The sequence below is a fragment of the Genypterus blacodes genome, unplaced genomic scaffold, assembly GCF_046128005.1.
Source record: "Genypterus blacodes isolate CSIRO-AG114 ecotype Tasmania unplaced genomic scaffold, CSIRO-AGI_Gbla_v1 ptg000133l_1, whole genome shotgun sequence".
Classification (NCBI taxonomy): Eukaryota; Metazoa; Chordata; class Actinopteri; order Ophidiiformes; family Ophidiidae; genus Genypterus; species Genypterus blacodes.
In genome coordinates this window covers 3,973,597-3,992,575 of record NW_027466935.1, presented here as the reverse complement: position 1 = coordinate 3,992,575, position 18,979 = coordinate 3,973,597, and the positions used below count along the sequence as shown (strand labels likewise).

Below are 18,979 nucleotides of genomic sequence, written 5' to 3'. Positions count from 1 at the left end.
ATATACTATATTAAGTACACATAATATATAAAAACACCGCATAATTGAAGCATTAACGTGACAATAAATCAAAAAGTTTAACAATATTACAAACGAACTCTCCCTGCGTAGTCGAAAGTAAACCGCCCACATGCTTTGTCTACATGGAAGTAGGCTGGAAATGATGGACGCTGTCATTTGTAAACGATGCTAAAAATAAGATATACGAACTAACAGCATTTACATTCGCGTTTGTCGAAGACTGAACGTGTCGCTCGGGAGAGAACACATTTTCTCGCTTTATTAATTTACACCTGCATTGACGGAATGAGCAATATTTACATTCAAGAGCCTCCAACAAATGGAAAGGTGAGCGCGAGTTTTTGCTGTTTAAACTTCCACATCATCTTAATCAGCAGCTACGAAGCACTAATGGCGCATTTCGCCCTGAGGTGATTTGATTTGTGCTGTGATAACCGCAACAGCTTACTAAATCCTGTTAAATACGACTTTTTCATTTGTCGAAGCGTGCTTAGCTGGTTTAATTCCACATTGGCACATTGCGTTATTGATATATTAATAATATTGAGCCTTATGTTCAGAATGTAAAACGTTATATAGGATTGTATGTATCAGAACTTAACTGAAACGCTAGCGTTGTGGTGTAAAGTTACACCAGAGAAGAAAAAGCTTTGAAATCTTTGTAAATTGTGAGAGATTGAAAATATTTTATAGCTCTTTATATAGCTCTTATTATTGTGAATGAAGCATTGTAAACTGAAAAGTGTGATATGATGATGTGGTATTTAATTTTTGTTCTTTTTGTATGGTTGTTTTCAAAAGGTCCTGTTGAAGACTTCAGCAGGTGACATTGACATTGAGTTGTGGTCTAAAGAGGCTCCAAAAGCATGCAGGAACTTTGTGCAGCTGTGCATGGAAGGTAATAATGAACTGACTTTTAACAGACTGTAAACATTCATTAATCAAACATGTCAAATATATCTGTGAAATTAGTACTTCTGCATTTTCTTACAAACTAAGAATTGTCTGTGCAAATGTCCATTTCATGTCAGACTCTTCTATCTGTTTTTCTGTCTTCTAGGATACTATGAAAGCACAATATTTCATCGTGTTGTGCCCGAGTTCATTGTCCAGGGGGGAGATCCCACTGGATCTGGGACAGGAGGCGAATCCATCTATGGCCGCACATTTAGGGTCAGACTGCTTATTGGAATATATAGTCTATGATAAGTGTATGACCAAGCGAATCCCATAATGGCAGAGTCACAAGCTCATTGGAATAATTTAGTTCCAATAATCTATCTTCTGCAACTCTCACTTCCAGGATGAATTTCACTCCAGACTGCGATTCAATCGGAGAGGATTGGTTGCAATGGCAAATGCTGGGCCGCACGATAATGGAAGCCAGTTTTTCTTCACCTTGGGACGTGCAGATGAGCTCAACAATAAACACACAATCTTCGGCAAGGTAAAACTAAATGAAACAATATCTGTGACCCAATTAAATAACTCACATTCATTATATTGCGGTAAAAGTAATGTAAGTCATATTTGTGCATGTTACCCTCTCTGAATTGTATCGGGGCTGGTTCGTCCTAGTTACTAACCATTTATTCTATGCTCCCCCTTGCAGGTCGCAGGAGACACAATTTATAATATGCTCAGATTAGCAGATGTTGAATGTGACGGGGAGGAACGGCCATTAAATCCGCACAAAATAAGAACAACTGAGGTACATCTTCTTCAGACTATTATCAACAGTTTGAGCACCTTTATTTGTACCAGCAGTTCAAGTAAAATATGCCTGCTGTGTCTTCAAGGTCCTTCATTCGCCGTTTGATGACATCATACCGCGGGACACCAAGAAAGCCAAAAAGGAGAAAGATAAAGAGGAAGGGAAGAAATCCCAATCTAGAGCCACAAAGTGAGTGCTCACATCTAATCTGTTTGTCCTCCTACTCCTCTTCCTCCTGCTGATTGTTTCTCTGTCTCTCCTTTAACGAACCTCATAAGTAACTGCATCTTGGAGACTAGAAAAAGCCAGAGAAACTGCAAATGACTCCGCAAATACTGAGCTACTTAATACTACGCAAAGTGACCACAGGGTGTCACTGTTGAACAAGACATATCTATTTTGTCCACTCGTTTCTGACCAAATGTTGATAGAAGATACTTATACATATATGTGTGTTAATATATGATTTACTGGATTGTCTGCCAGAAGTACTTTTTGTTAAAATAATTCTGGTATTGAAATACACAAACAGCTCTTTGATGACCTCATTCTTCTTTTCATCTTGAGCTTAACGTCATCTTAACCTTCTCTGTGCTTAGATCCTGCTGTACAAACACACACGCTGTATGTTCTTTAGTCGTGTAATATTTGCATAATGAGTAATGACATTTTTCATATTTGTAGGAACTTCAGTCTGTTATCATTTGGAGAGGAAGCTGAAGAAGAGGAGGAGATGGTGAAGCAAGTCAGCCAGGTACTGCATCTCTCTGCTGACTGACCTAAGGGATTCTTTAATAGTCATAATGTAATGTTTAATGCCATAAGTTTAAGTTAACAAAAGACAAATTACAAGAAAGAATAAAATTGATGATAAATTAGCAATACAACATTAAAATTGCAATAAAAAGTGAAAAGACTATAATAAAAAAAACTTTCTTCTTCATTCAGACTCTTAAAAAGAAAAGCAAAAGCAGCCATGACCTTTTGAAAGATGATCCTCAACTGAGCTCCGTTCCAGCAGTGGATGAGTACGTACAGTAACCCCTCATTGTTCACAGTCATCATCCTTCATTTTCTCCTTATGCACCTGTAAAGTAACTTGTGTTGTTTTTGCCTTTAAAGGAAAACTACGAAAAGGTCACACAGTGATATGGCTGAGGTGAGTGGGACACATCTCATATCTCTATCCATATCTGCCGTCAGACACCAGCCAGGGTGACACCTCTCTGATTTCTACTTTCATTGTGTTTACACAGACCGACAGCGACGACGATGCTGAAGACGAAGAGGATGCAGATGAAGAGTACGACTCAGAGAAGAGAGCGATGATGAGAGAGCTTGTAAGTAAAAAGCTGAAGAAAGAAAAGGGCCAGGAGAAAATGCCAGAGCACATGGACGAGGAGAGAAGCAAGAAGAGCAGTCGCAGGTATGTTACCAAGGCAACACAACACTCAACATGAGTTTAAGTGTAACGGTTCTCATTGAGAACCGATATGTGAGTCGGTAAAAGCTTTACCAAAGCTGTGTGCCAATTCAGAGGCCATTTGGAGGAGCCTCTAAACTGGGACAGACCTTGTTAGCGTGCAATGATGTCATCGCTCTCCCAAATGTGCTCAAGTGGACCTTGAATGCCGTGCTTTCATGGTCCACTTGAGCACATTTGGAGGACCCTTTGAATCAGGGCAAGCTCTGTGAGTCCACCGTGACGAATTTGCACACTGACTGGGACTAAAGAGGATCCACCCGCTTAGGAATTCCTCATGTAACAGAGCGATGTAACCTCACGGAGGCGCTGCTGCACCACGTAGTCCAGCCAAAATCTGATGAGGCACTTTTCTGAAGCAACCATCTGCTGCCTGATTGGAATAATGATGAAAACAACAGCAGGTTGTCCAAACCTTTGCACCTTGATGAGCAGAAACAGATACCAGGGCTCTATTTTTTTATATTAATAAAGCAGAGTTTGTACGGTTCTGAAAATACTAAAAGTCATGGTGTTGGAAAAATCAGTTTTCCAGGCCAGGGAATGTTTTGAGAAGTTTTTTGAAAAGTCACAGACATGATCATCATCCTGACGAGTCATGGTCCAACCTCAGAATATGTTTTTATTTCGTCAAAATCATTTTTTTCATCATTTTAGGAAACCAGCAGAGTCAGGAGAGCTGGCAGTTGCTACTAAGTTACAGTGAATTACGATGCAGATTCCTCTCTTGTTGTTTTATTGACACAGTTGAAGAAACATAGGAAATTGATTTTGTGAATGCGCTGATATTGAAAGTAGTTGCAGAGTGACTCATTGTCATTCTTCATATCTGCATGCATCCACCCACTTTCCTGCTTTTCACCCACACACACACACGTCAGTCCTAGCTGCCTGGACCAGGATCGGCGAAACCTGCATGGAGCCTCCGCCAAGGCCCACTATGTCAATCAGGAATGTTGGCACGTTTGCGTACCGTGCGGTATGAGACACAAGCAGAGGCTCGGTGTGAGTGGAATGAAGGTGATGGTGTGTGTGAGACATCGTTAGTATGAAAATGACCAGGAGAGAAAGAAGAGCAGAGTGATTTGTCTTTCAATTCCCTTTTGATGCTGCTAGTTGGCCAGTTACCTCTTTAACAGGTATCCCTCAACACGCATCATCAACATACCGTTCTCTCATTAGTGCTAATGGGATAAAGAATGGACCCCAGTCAGTTGTGACTGACAGCCAGACCAATGCAGGCAGACTGTAGTATATTAAACACAAGCACAGATTGTTTTGCTACAAGGACTGTAACCCAACACAGTGGTTTGTCTTGGCAGGGAATCAAAGGGCAGGCCGGTAGGTACAGTGTTGGTCCGGGACAAAGGGGGCATTGTTGCAGGGTGAGCTCTGCCCTCCCACCGCCACTTTGCTCGGGGCTTTCAGCCGCTCCGTGCGCGAGGAGGAACAGGAACCAGTCTCTATCTGGTCACCTGGGAGAGAGAGGAGAGGATGTTAAAATGCTCTCGCTCGGCCCCATTTCTGTTCTGATTGACTTCACGGATGCGGCTCCGAACAGGACTTTTGTTTGATTCCCTTACGATTCCAACACGTGCGTAGGACAGTTATCTGGTTTAGTCCTGGCCTCATATTGTATTCAGGCCTCGGTTGGGGGGGAAATTTACAATCCTGACTATATCTTTCCTCTCCAAGTCAGGCCTGAGACAACCTTGAAATTAGGAATCGCCCTGAAACCAAAATTTACATCGGGTCAAGGCGATCTTACTCGCTCTCCAGCAGACGGATGATATTTCAATATTGCAAAATTCTTGGACTTGTTGCATCCATGTGCAAGTTCACAAAAAGTAATGTGCTGTGTTTTTTTTCTATGTCTTTTTAAGTGCTAGCAAAGTTTGCCGTCTGCCAAAAAGCTTTTGTTGAGTTACAGCGATGCTCCATGTTGATGCGTCTTGTTAAACTTTTACGCTCACAGCTTGACATTTATTTCATATTGATCAAGTCTGGATGTCTCTGAAGTAGGCCGATCCAAGGCCTCTTTAGGGGGTTAGTTTATAAAAGACACTTCTGAATGAAGTCTCAAAGGCAGCGTATGTGGTAGTCGCCACTTTTGTTAAACCCGACGGGGCATGACTGGGAAAGCAAAACGCTTCCATATGGCTGTTAGCTGCTTCTGCCAGCACGCCGTGGCTCACTTTCCTCTCCCTGGTCATCACTTTGAGGTAATGGCAGGCTGTGGGATGATGACAGGACTGCTCTTCCTGTTATTCCTATCACTTGGTGTCGCATAACTGTTTTCGATACCAATCAGTGATCCCAAATGTCTTACATCATGGTCATAAATAACGCAGGTGGAGTGACTGCAGTCGGCTCCTCACACGGTCCACACACACACACACCACATGCTGTTCCTTGTTTTTATGTCATGGAATGTTGGTTTAAAAAAGGAAAAATGATCAGTGCTGTGTCCTGCTGTTTGTAAACCTTGTCAAAATAAGAGCTCTTTTTGTTATTGAGGGCAATAATATTAGTCAGGCCTTGTTTTCAGCCACCTAAGGTTAGTATGTATCTGATAGATATTGAGACATATCTACGTGAAACTGCTACTTTGCTGTACTTTTTTCAGGTTAACAAAGTTTTGCAACACTTAAAACTCAAGCGGATAAAAAGAAATGGGCTCAACGTTTTCTTTTGGTGGCACTGTGCTGCCCCAGACTTATTTACGGTCACCATTTTGTTTTGAAGCACTTGAAGCCGTCTCCTGCTTGGCTGCACCTGTCGCTTTTTTTCAGGAGAAACCTTCAGAGATTAAGACGGCATTCAACATTATTGTGTGTTTTGGAGTTGCCAGGTTGGCACGGCATTAAGCCACTGCGGCACGTACGGTGGACTGCACCGGTTCACTCTAAACACAGCCAGACGACCAAGTTTTCGCAAAAAAAAATGAATTTGTTCTACATCATCATGACTCGGGTATTCTAAGACCCATATGTCAGACTCAAGGCCGCCGGGCCAGATCTGGGCTTGGGGGTGATTTTGCATTTCTGTCTCAAACTGGCTGGCGTCCACACGGCCCACACATTGAGACGGTCAGACACGGAGACAGGTCACCAGTTCTTGGTGAAAAGTGGCTCAACAAACCTACATTACGTTCGGACAAGCAAATGAGGTTTTGAGCGATTGAGTCTGATATCTCTGTTCTGCGATCCATTAATCTCTAATCCTCTAATGGTGGAAAGGGAACAGTTATGTAGTACGGTATATAATGGCCAGGCAGATGAACCGCGCTATAAGATGAGGGGGTGCACATCGCTCTGCAAAGTCATGCAAATTCCTGCGTTGAGGTTGGATTCCTCCGTCCGTGCTCGCAGTTCTTCTTGGCTGTTGACCAAACCATGGAGTGCCCCCCCCCCCCCCCCCCCCCCCCCCGAGGGGAGCTCACCCAGCCATCTTGTTATTCTAGCACATTCATCCACATCCTAGCTCAGTCACAAGAGTGGGTTCAGTCCGCCGTAGCAGACGCGAGGCTGTGGTATATGTACATACTCCATATAAGGCTATTAAACCTTTTTCTCATTTCCATATACATTTCACCCCCTCTACAAAGATCATTCTCTCTATATTTTGCCCTAAAATCTGTAATTCCATTTCCTCTGTCGCTTTGGAAACTGGGAATACAGAAGAAAACCCAAAAAAGGCCAGCGAACTTGTTTGTGCATTTGTGGGGGGAAAATGATTGAATTTTGTTGATGAGCTGTAGAATCATCACTGTTCTATTATAAGGTTGTTGAATTCCACTGTCATGCTTAAGAGTCCCGCCAGACAGCGTAGTATTAAATGCAAAGTTCTGCAGCATGAGAGAGTTCTTGGTCTCCTGCCAGTCACTTTATATGCTTTCTTAATGAAATGTTAATTATCCATGGCCCTCTGGGGTTCCCCCCCTTTTTTTACTTTTTAAATTTCCTGAAAAGGTGACAGTGGTGTAGTCTTATACAGAGCGCTGCCACAAGCGTCTGTGGAGTTAGAGGAACTCGTCCAGTTTCATCTATTGGGGTCTGTCTGGCCAATGAAAACGCCTTAGGGCCTTATTTTGAAGATGACAGCTACAGGTGGAGAGTTGGTCTGAATGCCAGATATGTTGGATTTGACTGGAAGGAATGGAGCACATGTGTCAAACCATGGCAACATTTAGAGCTGCGTTACTATGCGATGTTATCTTTAGATTCCGTTATCCTGGTATCGTATCCAAATTGTATAAGGGGTCAGATGTCAAACGGCCTAGATTCCTCCCAATCCTTCCCACATGAGCGTTTAAAGACAAAGATTCACCTGTACAGAATAAATAAAACGTTACTTTCATTAGTAAAACCTTTGTTGAATTGGTATTGCACGTGTTTGGAAACAAAATAATTCGTACTGTTGTCATGTGAGGGTCTCCAGGAATTTGCCGAGCCCCAAGGTGTGTGTTAACAGGTGGTGTCGGGGCTTTTCCCGTCCTCTCTGGCCTCTCTCTTTGTTGGCACCGTGACTGTGGAGCCTATTGTTTGGCCGTCGCCTCGGATACGTCTCTTGTTTTCCGAAGGGCGGCGTGTCGAGGCAGGCAGGCAGAAAATGATGGCTCAGCCGGCATTGTTGCTCGCTGTAGGCATGGAGCGATTGGGAGGGCCTGTGATGTCAGAGAGGCCTTTCTGGATGAGACCAGCAGGGCACAACATGATGGAGCAAAGAATATACAGTACATGGCACACACACACACTGTTAAGTATGATATAATCCCATGCAGTTCAGTTTTGAGGCTTCAGTTCTGTTATTACATCTGTCCTCAGAGTGTAGTTTGAAGATATTGAGGACACTTGAGGTCAGAAAGTTTGCTGTCCTCATGCGTAGCTGAGCAGTCAACACCTTGGACTAACAAAATGCATCCATCAATGATTGTTAAGGCTAATTTATACTATTTAATATAATACATGCTACTCAGCAGAATTCAGTTTGTTCTACATGTTGGTGTCTGCTTGATGGACACATTCCACAGCCTCTCTTCAAACAGCGTGCATCCATGTTGATTTGTTGGGAGGTGCGTGGACGTCGGCGCCGAGGACCCGCTGACATAAGCAGCTGACGGAATTTACGTCACACGGACCCCATGTAGAGCCTCAAGTGACCTTTAATAACTGGCCTCAGGAGCAGCAGGGAGGCAAACGACTAGGTACCACGTCAGTCAGAGCAATCACTATAATAAGATATAACAAGACTGAAGCTTCCAGATAAAACGAAAGAAAAAGGGTATAAACGAAGGATGGATCAGATGTAGGAAACAAAGGCAGCCATTGTTTGGCACGGACGTGCCCCACATGTTTCTAGGCCGGGGGCCCAGGGCTGTGCAGCTTACCTGTGCTTTGTGGCTTCACAAGAGAATGGGACCCAAAACAGAGCTGTCAGGCAGTACAACAAATATTATCATTTCCTAACATAACATATCTGCTCCGCAACTGGCAGCCGTCTCAGTCGTGTGAAAAGGAACAACAATTGGCACTGCTGGTGCTGATTCAGACCGCGGCGCTCTGGCCTGTTGTGAGCTCGGGATTTGGGCCACCTGCCAAAAGGGACACTTAGTCAGATTGAAGGAGCGAGCGAGGATGTGCCTTGGCCTGCCTCTGTCGTTCACGTCAAGGTTTTTACAAGGCTGGACACGAGCGCTGCTACTGGAAAGGAATTTTAAAGAATCTGATCAAATTTTACCTCCCCAATAGTGAACCGTACGTCTTAACCATTTCTCATGAGTCGCTGGACGTTTTTATTGCTTAGTCACTCGGTGGATGTGTGTGTTTCAGACTAATCAGAATGTCTGAGAGATGGAACAACCACAGCTTCCCCATTTCCTTAATCTAATTCTTGAATCTCTGTTGATTAATAACAAGAAACTAAGCAAGAAGGCCATTGAAGTTTCTCTCCGTCAACCATAGCAACGCTGAGTACCTTTAGGGTCCAGACTGCCATCAACTTTATTAGATTTGTCCATGACTATTACATTGAGTTTATCAGACAGTTGATGCTTGTTTGTCCTGACCAACTAGGGTGTGTCAAAAAAACATTCAAGATTGATAAGAAAGCAAAGATGAGGTTTCCTCCATGGATACGTTATTGAAAGATGCTGCAGTGATGGCATAAGGTGCAGATTATGAGCCACACTCTATATGACTGATACATATGTAAACATGATGAATGCAGTGGTGACAGAATGCTGGCGTGTTCCCAGATTGGCAGTTGAGAGTTTGGGTTTCAATCTAACCTTTTTGAGAGTTTGTCACAATAACGACTTGACCAGGTCCCTATGGAGACTCTGTCTGATGTTTGAGTTTGATTTCCAATCCTGTTTCCCCCCCTTCACAGTGATGAATTGCGTAAAGAGGCTCGACAGTTGAAGAAGGAACTCCAGGCCATAAAGCAAAGAAAAGAGGAGAGTTTAAAAGCGCCAGCAGAGGAAGTCAAGGAGCGTAAGTCAACTCGGCTTATTTCCTTTCTTTCACTGATTTGATTATATGCATTTTTCTAATGACTTTTGAATAAGGTGGGTTTAGTGGCATTGCTTACATCGCATCACAGCAGAAGTATGAAGAGTGAGGATGTGATGGGGTGGTCCTTACCTCATTCTGTTCTAATGGACGCTGAGACGGCCAATGCTCTGGTTTCGCCGTTTAGTTGCAGACATTGACTGCTTTCCCGTCACAGGTCAGCATTTTTGTGTTAAAGCTTGTAGACAATTGTGTGGGTTAAAGAAATGGTTAGTGGCTTCAAACCCCCGTGTGTGTGTGTGTGTGTGTGTTTAGTGTGCAGCTTTGGCCAGAGTGATTCTGTAACAATCTCCCCAGTCTTCACCACACCACAGGCTCTGCTCTCTGTCATAACTCAGTCAATCTTTGGATTGTTCCCGGTCGATGTGCTGATGCTCAAACTCAACACCACTTTGTCCAGAGCGTACCCTGAGGTTACAAGTACATTGTTGTGCAACAAAACAAAATAGCTCACGGGGGTTTGGGTTGTTCTGGACAGACCCCCCATGGACTATTTTGTTTTGTTGAGGCCCTAAAATGATACACGGAGTGACTGGCAGCTAACCCATACTTCTCCACTAATTGCTTTAAAATGTCTTCATTACATTTCTGCGTCGGAAGCAAAAGTTAATTCCATTAGAAAAATTCTCAGATTTCACGGTGGGCCTGTGGCTGCTGCCGGGGGTGACGGATGGCTGCAGAAATGCTGTAAATCCTGACATCCAGCTCAGCCACACAGCAGAATACTGTGGTGAGGGTTGTTTTATCTCATCCCTCCCAATAAGCTGTGAGGCAGTTAGAGCAGACATGAAGTCTCACATTAACACTTTCATCTCTTACCGCTTAAATCATTCTCCCGGCTCAGCTCTGACCTCTCTCTCAAGGTCAGCCTCAGCTTTCTCTACGCTGAGATACAGCGAGTGTAGGCGTCAGCTGATAGATCCTCCAGAAAGACCCTCTAACCTATGGTATGTGTTTCTATGGAATTAAACGTGTATAGATTTGAAACCATATACGACCCTTATGGTGCCTGTTGGTATGTAACCCTCGAACTACCAAACCAACCACCTACAAGAAGACTGGAGCCCAGCGTGAACTACTTGTTTTAGTAGCTTGAGAGTAGCTGCAGCTATTTTCTAACCACACCACGCCAGCTAACGATCACTTACAACAATAGAAGCCATAACGCTAACTAGCTTTACAACATGGCTACAGGGCGCCTGCTGTCCAAAATGGCGGCGTAAACAGAAAGTCACATGACCTCTCTTCCTCTACATAAAGCCATTCCTTCACATGTGAACCGAAGAAGAAAATTGTCTTGCCAGAATTTACCAACGGGTAAAATAACACATTGGGGGAAAAAAACCCGGTGTGTTATTTTTTTCTACAGACATCAATGCAGCTTTCATCACGTGAAGTATAGCATGTTCCTCTAGTCTGCTTTTCTCTTTCTTGGCATGACCGTCGGGCTGCCAGAGCCAAAAATAAGAGAGCCATTCTGAAAGGCTGTCCATTCAATACCCACCATAAATGATGTGGCAACATTCTTTGTATCACTTGAATATTATGCCGGCTAAGGCCTGTGTGTGTGTGCTCCGGGTGTTTGATTCCACCCAGGCCTCGTCGGTCATTGTTGATTCAGAAGAAAGTTTGTAGCACTGATATTTCAAACACGAATTGGCCTCGATTGAGATTATAGTTACTTTATCCGCTCGACATCACTTTGAGACAGTTTCTGACCAGGGTAGTTACTTCCACGGCACGCTGGTGAGTTTGGATACGTCTTCATCGTCGTACATCGTGCTGTTTGTTTCAAGGACAGTATCGCAATTGTTGTCAAAGAGGTTTTTGGCGTTACGCAATCGCCGGGTGCTGACCCCGGGACGCTTATTGACGAGGTAATGCTTGATGTGAATTTGATGGATTATCAGCAGCTGCTTCACCCTTCCTTTGCAGAAGTATTGATTTCTGCAAAGGGGGTCCTCCTCTTTAGAAGAAGAGGCCTTTTGTGGTCCACAAGAGCCCGTGGTTGTTTCAACATCAGCGGCGTGATTTGTAGCTCTCTTGAGCCCAGGTAACAGGAGAGGGGAGGAATGTAGTTAGAAAGACCATCAAACTCAAAGATAGTACTTAGTGACAACAGCTGGAGATGGTGATGTGTGTTCCACGGTGGAGGACCTGGGGGCGTCATCACTCAGCATCCAGCATGTCACACAGGCCGCTGCAAGGAGGCGAGAGCATGAGAGGAGGGCGGGGGAGCCACGGCGGGAGATCACTTGGTTGGTCTCGTAAATCAAAGGGAAAGGATTTGCACCTCGGAGCAGCAGAGGAGAGTGCGGCACCTCCATTAGGGATTGCTCAGTATTCTGGAATATTCAGTGACTTAAGAGCCCTGGCAAAACCAAAGCAATGGCACGGTTTTTCAGGGATTACACTAAATGATAGCCACCGCTAAACGCCCTGTGGGATTCAGCCCATCCTTTGCTCAGTTTTGTTGCTCCTGAGCTGAACTTATTTCTCCCCCCGCATAAAAAAAACCCCAGGCTCCTCTCCTGGGCACAAGGATTTGCCTCTGCTTTCCCAAATACAGTTTCTGTGGTAATGAAATCCTGCTCATCCGTCCAAAAAAACTGTGTTTCTCTGGCCTGGAACTGTTTTAGAAAAATTATGAAATATCTCAGACGTCTTGGAATTTAGTTTAGATTGTTTTTGATAACAATTGCAATAAGCTAGAAACGAGAAAGAAGAAAGCAACTAGTCTGTGTTTGTTCCCTTCAAACGCACTTACATCATCTCAGCACAACGGAAAAGTAATGGATACGTTTTTGAATTAGATTTTAAATTGAATAAGTGTGGAATCCATGTCGACTCGTTGGGCTTTGATCAAAACGGTTTGGTTGCTTCACACTTAGTTCCACAGATTTCAAACTCGACAACATCACACTAGAGGACGGGCGCTAGACTTGTGTGTTTACTGTGTTGCATCATTTGTTTGCTCGTGCCGAACGCGCCAGCGAAGCTGCTCAGAGTTGCCACGGCTCGGCCCCCGTCGGGAGAAACTGTCCCAGAACTCACGTGTGACATCAGACCTTGTTGTGGAAAAGCGTTGAGCGTGCAGCCGGCAGACTGAACTCACCGTCTGCCACTCTGTGTGACTTCACAGTGTCTTAAGTCTGAGATTCACAGACACACACACACACATTGACAACATCTGGCACCAAAGTCAGCAAGCAGATTGTCCCTCCTTTCATTCAGCACAGTTTGGGGATTATGAAAGGACTTGATGGCTTCTTGCACTATGAGTAAAGATGTAATGATGTCCTGTAAGTGTTTGTTCATGTTTCTTTTTCTGTTCAGCTGAAACAAAGCCATCAAGTGAGGCGGTGGCAGAGTACCTAGAGGGACGAAAGAAGTACGAGGAGTTCAGGAAGCAAAAGAAGAAGAAAGGATCAACACGTGAAGAACAGGTAAAGTGGTCGTTTGACTTTACCTGAAATGCAAATCATTCCATTGGACAGATGTGGGGGAAGGGGGCGGGGGATCTCATATCTAATGATTCTGATCTTGTTTCCTGGTAGACAATGGCACTCCTCAATAAGTTTAAGTCCAAGCTGTCCTCAGCCATCACTGAGGCCCCAGAGGAGGACGACCCAGAGGAGCTGGAAGAGGACGACGACAAGGGCTGGTCAGTAAGCACCAGGGCATATGACAACCAAACACATTCTGGGTGAAGTTTGGTTGAATAACAAAGACCCTGTTGAGATATCAGAGAAGATGAATAATGAAAGGAACCCTTATAATACAGATTAAATAAGACAGCAAATCCATAAAAAGTCATCGTAGTCTCAACAGTAGCCGAACAAATTTGTGAAGTTAAGGCATTCGCATTTTAGTGTAAGTAGTCTAAGTCTATATTCCCTCTACTCCAGATTAACAAAGAGAAAATACAACATCTGCCTTGTCAGCAGTCTCACTTAAGATTTAAATCACCGACACTATTATCTGTAGCAAATAGCTGCAGTGCTCAACGGCGTGTGAGCGCTCCAGAGAACCCGGCCGCTCCCGCAGAGTTCAAGGAGCAGTTTGGCAAACGCTTTGCTTAGACGGCCGGCAAAGTCACGCCTGAGAAACTGCCGCTTCTTTCCATTTACGTTCTGTTTTTCCTGTCCGTATTCTCGTCGAGCACGGCGAACGTTGGAAAGCAAACAATTCATTTGGACAGTAAGGGCGCCATATCAAAAGAAATGAGACGATGAAACGGTCAAATTCAGTTTTGCCCGACGGAGAATATTTACGGTGAAATACGAAGCCCACCTTCGACCCCGATCACATCCATAGATCGCTCCTAATACTGATAAATGTGTGTGAAAGTTCAAGTTGGATGCGTATGTGCATAAAGCTGGGATTTCAACCCATAGCCACCAGATTGGCCATCAGGAAATCGACCCTGACGCTGTGTTTTCCTCTCATATTCTGTTTTTCACCAAAGATCTCAAAGTCTAACTACACAGAGTCGGGGGTTTGAAATGAATACCATGTGTTTGAATCCGAGGAAAGTGTCTGCCCGAGAGAGATTTAGAATAACAAAATCTGTAGTTGCTATTAGTCTCAAGAAGCCCCCTTGAAGTCGTCTGTCTGTGTGTCTGTGTGTGGGGGCCCTAATGAATTTGAGAGAACCCTTGGCTGGCCTTTGGAGCCTCTCCCAGCTATAGACACCTCACTGTGCCGCCCCTGCCAGGTAGGGAGGGAGGGAGGGAGGGAGGGAGAGGAGGGGAGGGACACGGCCAGTAGCATAGCAGTCCTAGAAAAACACCAGTGGGAAGTCTGTGCCACTCTAGGAGCACTGTGAACAGAATGTGGGTTACAACAGGTCAGACATTGGAAGTCAAGTCTGGGCCAGAGGAGGTAAACTATTCCATCTGTGTCTGTGTCTACAAATTTTGACTCTGCCTCTCCACAGCCGCCACACACACACACACACACACACACACACACACACACACACACACACACACACACCCCCCACCCCAACCCCCCACCAGTCTACACTAACACACACAAGCTCACAAAGTTCACATTCTCAATGCAAAGAGCCCACCAGCTTTCCTGTGCTCTACCTTAAATCCCATCCCAAACTGGAGAGAGAGGGGGGAAAAGTAAGACAAATAAATGAAGGAAAGGCTTCTGTAGCGTTACATCATGGCAGCACGGAGTCGTTTTGATAAGCAGGGGAGCCCTGGACGCTGGGTTTCTAAGAACACGTCTCGCGCCGTATAACTCCGGGGCGATACAGCCGGCAGCCTGTCATCACCGAGACTGCTAGACAAATTATCAGAGGCGGCCCGCTCACACAGTAGGAGTCCTCGGGGTCTGCCAGAGTCTAGCCATGACATTCTAGATGAGCTGTCACAACTCCTGCCGATTTCAAATGAACACAGAAGGGGAGAGAGAGCAGCGCACGCGCGCACGCACGCACGCGCGCGCACACACACACACACACAGAGACACTAATACACCCAAACTGTGCACAGCCAGAGTAGGAGCAGCCACATACCACATTCTTCACACACCAGACAAGGCATCAAACACAGAAATGTTCAAAGATAAACAATAAGGATATATATTCATTTAAAAGAGCCAAATTCACTGAAATCCCATTTGCACATATGCACGAGCCGCACGCTCAGGCTGAAGCAGACATGCAGTACACCGACACTCCTGTTGCCGAAGACCCGATCGCTTTATTAATCTTTATAGGTAAACAGCGAACTACTAATCCAGTCAGTTCAGCCACAGTGCACTGATCAAGAAAAATGACCAAAACACAACAGTCTACATGTTTACACACACGTTCAAACTCAATTAGATAGAACTGGACATAAATCTGTACGCTGACTCAGAGTAATATTGATTACTTGCTTTAACATGAAGATAGTGGGGCATGTAAACAAAGTGACCTCTGTATGGATTTCCTCCCTCAGTGGAATCATTTGTAATCGTCACATTGAACAGTAGAATCAGATTCATTCCTTCCACGTGGTCTCTTGATTTGACCTGTCTGGTTGTTTTTTTTTGGCCTTCCCTTTGCTCCTATAGCAGACCAATACAGATGTTGGAACGCTAACCTTTCAGTAGTTGCTCGAACTTCCTCCACTTCCCCTCAGCTCTTTGTATCAAGTAGCAACATTTGAGAGCAGGATATTGTAAGTGAAATACGCCGGCGTACTGAGCGGGGGCCAACAGCGCCGGAGAGCAGGAGAGAGAACGATGAAAGATCTAAAGGCATCTGAGGTAACGCGTAAAGGCTCCTACGGCTTTCGGCGCAAGAACGGATCTTTGTCTACCTCGTCGTTTGGGTATTACTGACAGCAGTCATACGGCGGCATCTGCTAAAGTCATCACATCAGTGGGAGAATATGTGTTTTATCTGTGAATTGACACCGATATCTCCTGTGAGGAATGTCCCGATTCCTTAATATGTCTTTGGGGGAAGAGAAGCCGACCGGGGAAAGGAAAGACTCACAAGCATCTGTTCTCTGCCTACTTAGGGTCTCGTTTAGAAATTTTTAAAATGACTTAGTAACACCCTTAGTAACACCCTTAGTAACACCCTTAATAACACCCTTAGTAGCCTCATCTAGCAGGTTTTTAGTGGTATCAGTTAGTTGGTATCAATTGTCATCTGGCTTTTCTCACTGATGAAGGAGCTTTAACTGCAGTTCCAGTATCTAGAGGAATGTGGTGGTGCCTTTATTCTCTATGCAAGTGCTACTTTGCTTGCATCTCTGTGTAAAAGGCACATTTTTGAATTTGTTTTTAAGGATCCTTACTGATGTACAGACATCAAATAACCTCTGTCTGAATATTTATGTGCAGGAGCATCAACAAGAGTGGAAAAGTCAAAATGGTTTCTTTTAATACGATGCAATCAGAGTCCTCAAGACAAAAAGGATCGAATCTCAAAGTAGAATCTGTGCCGGCCGGTGATTTAGTGGATCCTCCGCTGCTGTTCTTTGATCTCTCTCTCCCCCGTCTCTCTCCCTTCTGATTTAGGATGGCCCATGTTCTGAAGTTTGATGAGCAAACCAGAAAAGTCAAGGACGCCACCATGCAGGACGAGGACACGTTTGAGATCCACGATCCACGGAACCCCGTCAATATACGAAGGCGAGAGGCGAGCAAGAAGCTCATGAAGGAGAGAAAGGCCAAGAGGTGAGGCCGGCCGGGGTCAGAGGTGAGGTCACGCGCAACTAAGAGACTGAAGAATTGGTGGTACAGCATCCTGCCGCTCCGGTTTTTCACTACTTCAAACCCACCGTCCCGCCTTTGTAGAACATCTGGAGAGAGGATGCTGACCTAAACACATACCATCCCTGTAATCTGATGGAAAGGCTTCTTTACATGGAACAGTTGTACCCTAGAAACACACCGTTGCTTGTCTGAGACTTAGACTGCTTATAGCAATGATTGTGCTCATGATTTGATGAAACGCTCGTCTTTTTTTCTGTCTAAACTTGCTTCAACGTTTTGTGAAGATGTAACTGTAACTTTAAAGTCATAATAACAAATCAAAAGCCACTATTGATTATAAATAATAGTGATTTATTGATTCAGTCTGAGTTGTCTGCTGCTTTTCCTAATAAAATCTCTTGGGTATGATATCAATACCAATTTCCTAGGAACAAGACTTCTGTCCTTTTATAAGAATCTAGAAAGAATAAGCCTGACTGCCTCTTTCCCAGCATTCGGTACATTTACATACACACTTTCATTACACTTCACCATGCCGCCCTTCTGCCATTTCCAACAGTCCGTATGCTTGACGTACACACTAAACTCCCAATTTAAAAATGTACCAAATGTCTGTTCTAGTCTCCTCTCTGCTCTTCACCACCAGAATAGTCACAGTGTGTTTAAACCAAAACCTTCACCTTCCTGCAGTGGTTTTTGGGTAAATGCGCTACTTCTGCCGTGTGTGTGTGTGTGACCAGGAGCTGTATTTGGTCAGCACCCTATTTTTACTACACTTCAGGGATCATGGTTAAACTTTCATATGAAACAGGAAGGAGAGTTAATGTTACATTAAGAGCCCAGTGCCAGCCGTGAGCCGGGCTTAAGGCTGAGCTGCTGCAGTTATTTACAGTTCCTGTAAATCTGAAACAGGTGATGCAGTGATCTAACTGCCAGTGTTCATCTGCGTCTTGCTTACATTAGAACGTGCTACCCATGCAGAATTGAGCCAAACCTGTGAAATATTGAGAGATTATTCAGACAATTAAATGTGTGAGCGATAGATATGACAAGGACTTCCCCTGTAACGCCATCACCAGACTCCTTAATGCTCTGCGGTGTCACTGTGCCCGGCTTCAGAGCGGGGAATACCACTCTGCTGCTGGTCATGTGACTGCCAGGGATGAGATGGAACGGTAATAGCATTATCAAGCGATTCTACAACCACTATGTCTTCTGCCCTTCTCAGTGAGAGCTAAATATAGCCGACTAAGCCTCCCCATCTCTTAGAAATTCACCTCTCAGACACTTTGCGACAGGCTCATCGTCTCCTCCCCTCCTCCTTCTCTTCCCTCAACAATCAACCTGATAGTCAAGGCACACACACACACACACAGTACTCCTATTTTAATATTCAATTTTATTTTAATGTGAATCCTTTTTATTTGCACACCTTGGATGTAAATGTTTCTATTTAGTTTTGCTGTAATTCATGGCCGGCTGCAGCCAGATGACATGTTGTGAAATGGCCCACGTGCCTGACCTCTGAACTGTGGCCATGGCTGCTCTCCTTCCACGGCTAATTCCCCAGGGTGACATGGATAGAAATGTGTGAAAGGCGAGAGCTTGGGAAGTTAGTGCGGGGTTCATATGAGGGATATTGATGAGTTTGGAAGATCAAAGAGGAGATGGTTTGAACAGGCACGGCAGGTGTTCATGGTTAATGGTCGGGCCTTTAATGGACATCCAAGGACGGAGCACAGCGTTCATTTGTCTCTCTTGCAGGTTTCCTCTGAGCCCAGCAGCTTTTTGTCTGTAAATGCCTGTTAACACTGTGATTACATCATGTTAATAAGGGGTTAACATGGAGGAATATTCATATGTCACAGATCTACAGACACAGACATATTTCATGGGGATTTTACATTTATTTTTTATACAAGATATCCTCCAGAATTTGCATACACCTTTGTGATGACA

The 18,979-nt window shown here is 44.4% G+C and overlaps 1 protein-coding gene across 1 annotated transcript; it reads left to right on the top strand.

Moving 5' to 3' along the window:
* The first annotated feature begins 135 nt into the window (after window positions 1-135).
* Window positions 136-17,450, top strand: cwc27 (CWC27 spliceosome associated cyclophilin). The gene is made up of 14 exons (XM_076164110.1): window positions 136-348; window positions 823-919; window positions 1,082-1,194; window positions 1,325-1,468; window positions 1,634-1,732; window positions 1,821-1,924; window positions 2,420-2,489; window positions 2,684-2,763; window positions 2,858-2,894; window positions 2,992-3,161; window positions 9,609-9,712; window positions 13,127-13,236; window positions 13,348-13,454; window positions 16,823-17,450. The coding sequence occupies exons 1-14, from the start codon at window positions 307-309 to the stop codon at window positions 16,983-16,985; spliced, it is 1,440 nt and encodes a 479-aa protein (XP_076020225.1). The 5' UTR covers window positions 136-306; the 3' UTR covers window positions 16,986-17,450.
* Window positions 17,451-18,979: the final 1,529 nt, after the last annotated feature.

Excerpts from the sequence above, each read along its gene's own strand:
- cwc27 (XM_076164110.1), top strand. The coding sequence starts at position 307 with ATGAGCAATATTTACATTCAAGAGCCTCCAACAAATGGAAAG. Across the intron at positions 920-1,081 it reads TGTGCAGCTGTGCATGGAAG|GATACTATGAAAGCACAATA; the intron begins GTAATAATGAAC and ends TCTGTCTTCTAG. Across the intron at positions 1,733-1,820 it reads ACAAAATAAGAACAACTGAG|GTCCTTCATTCGCCGTTTGA; the intron begins GTACATCTTCTT and ends TGTGTCTTCAAG.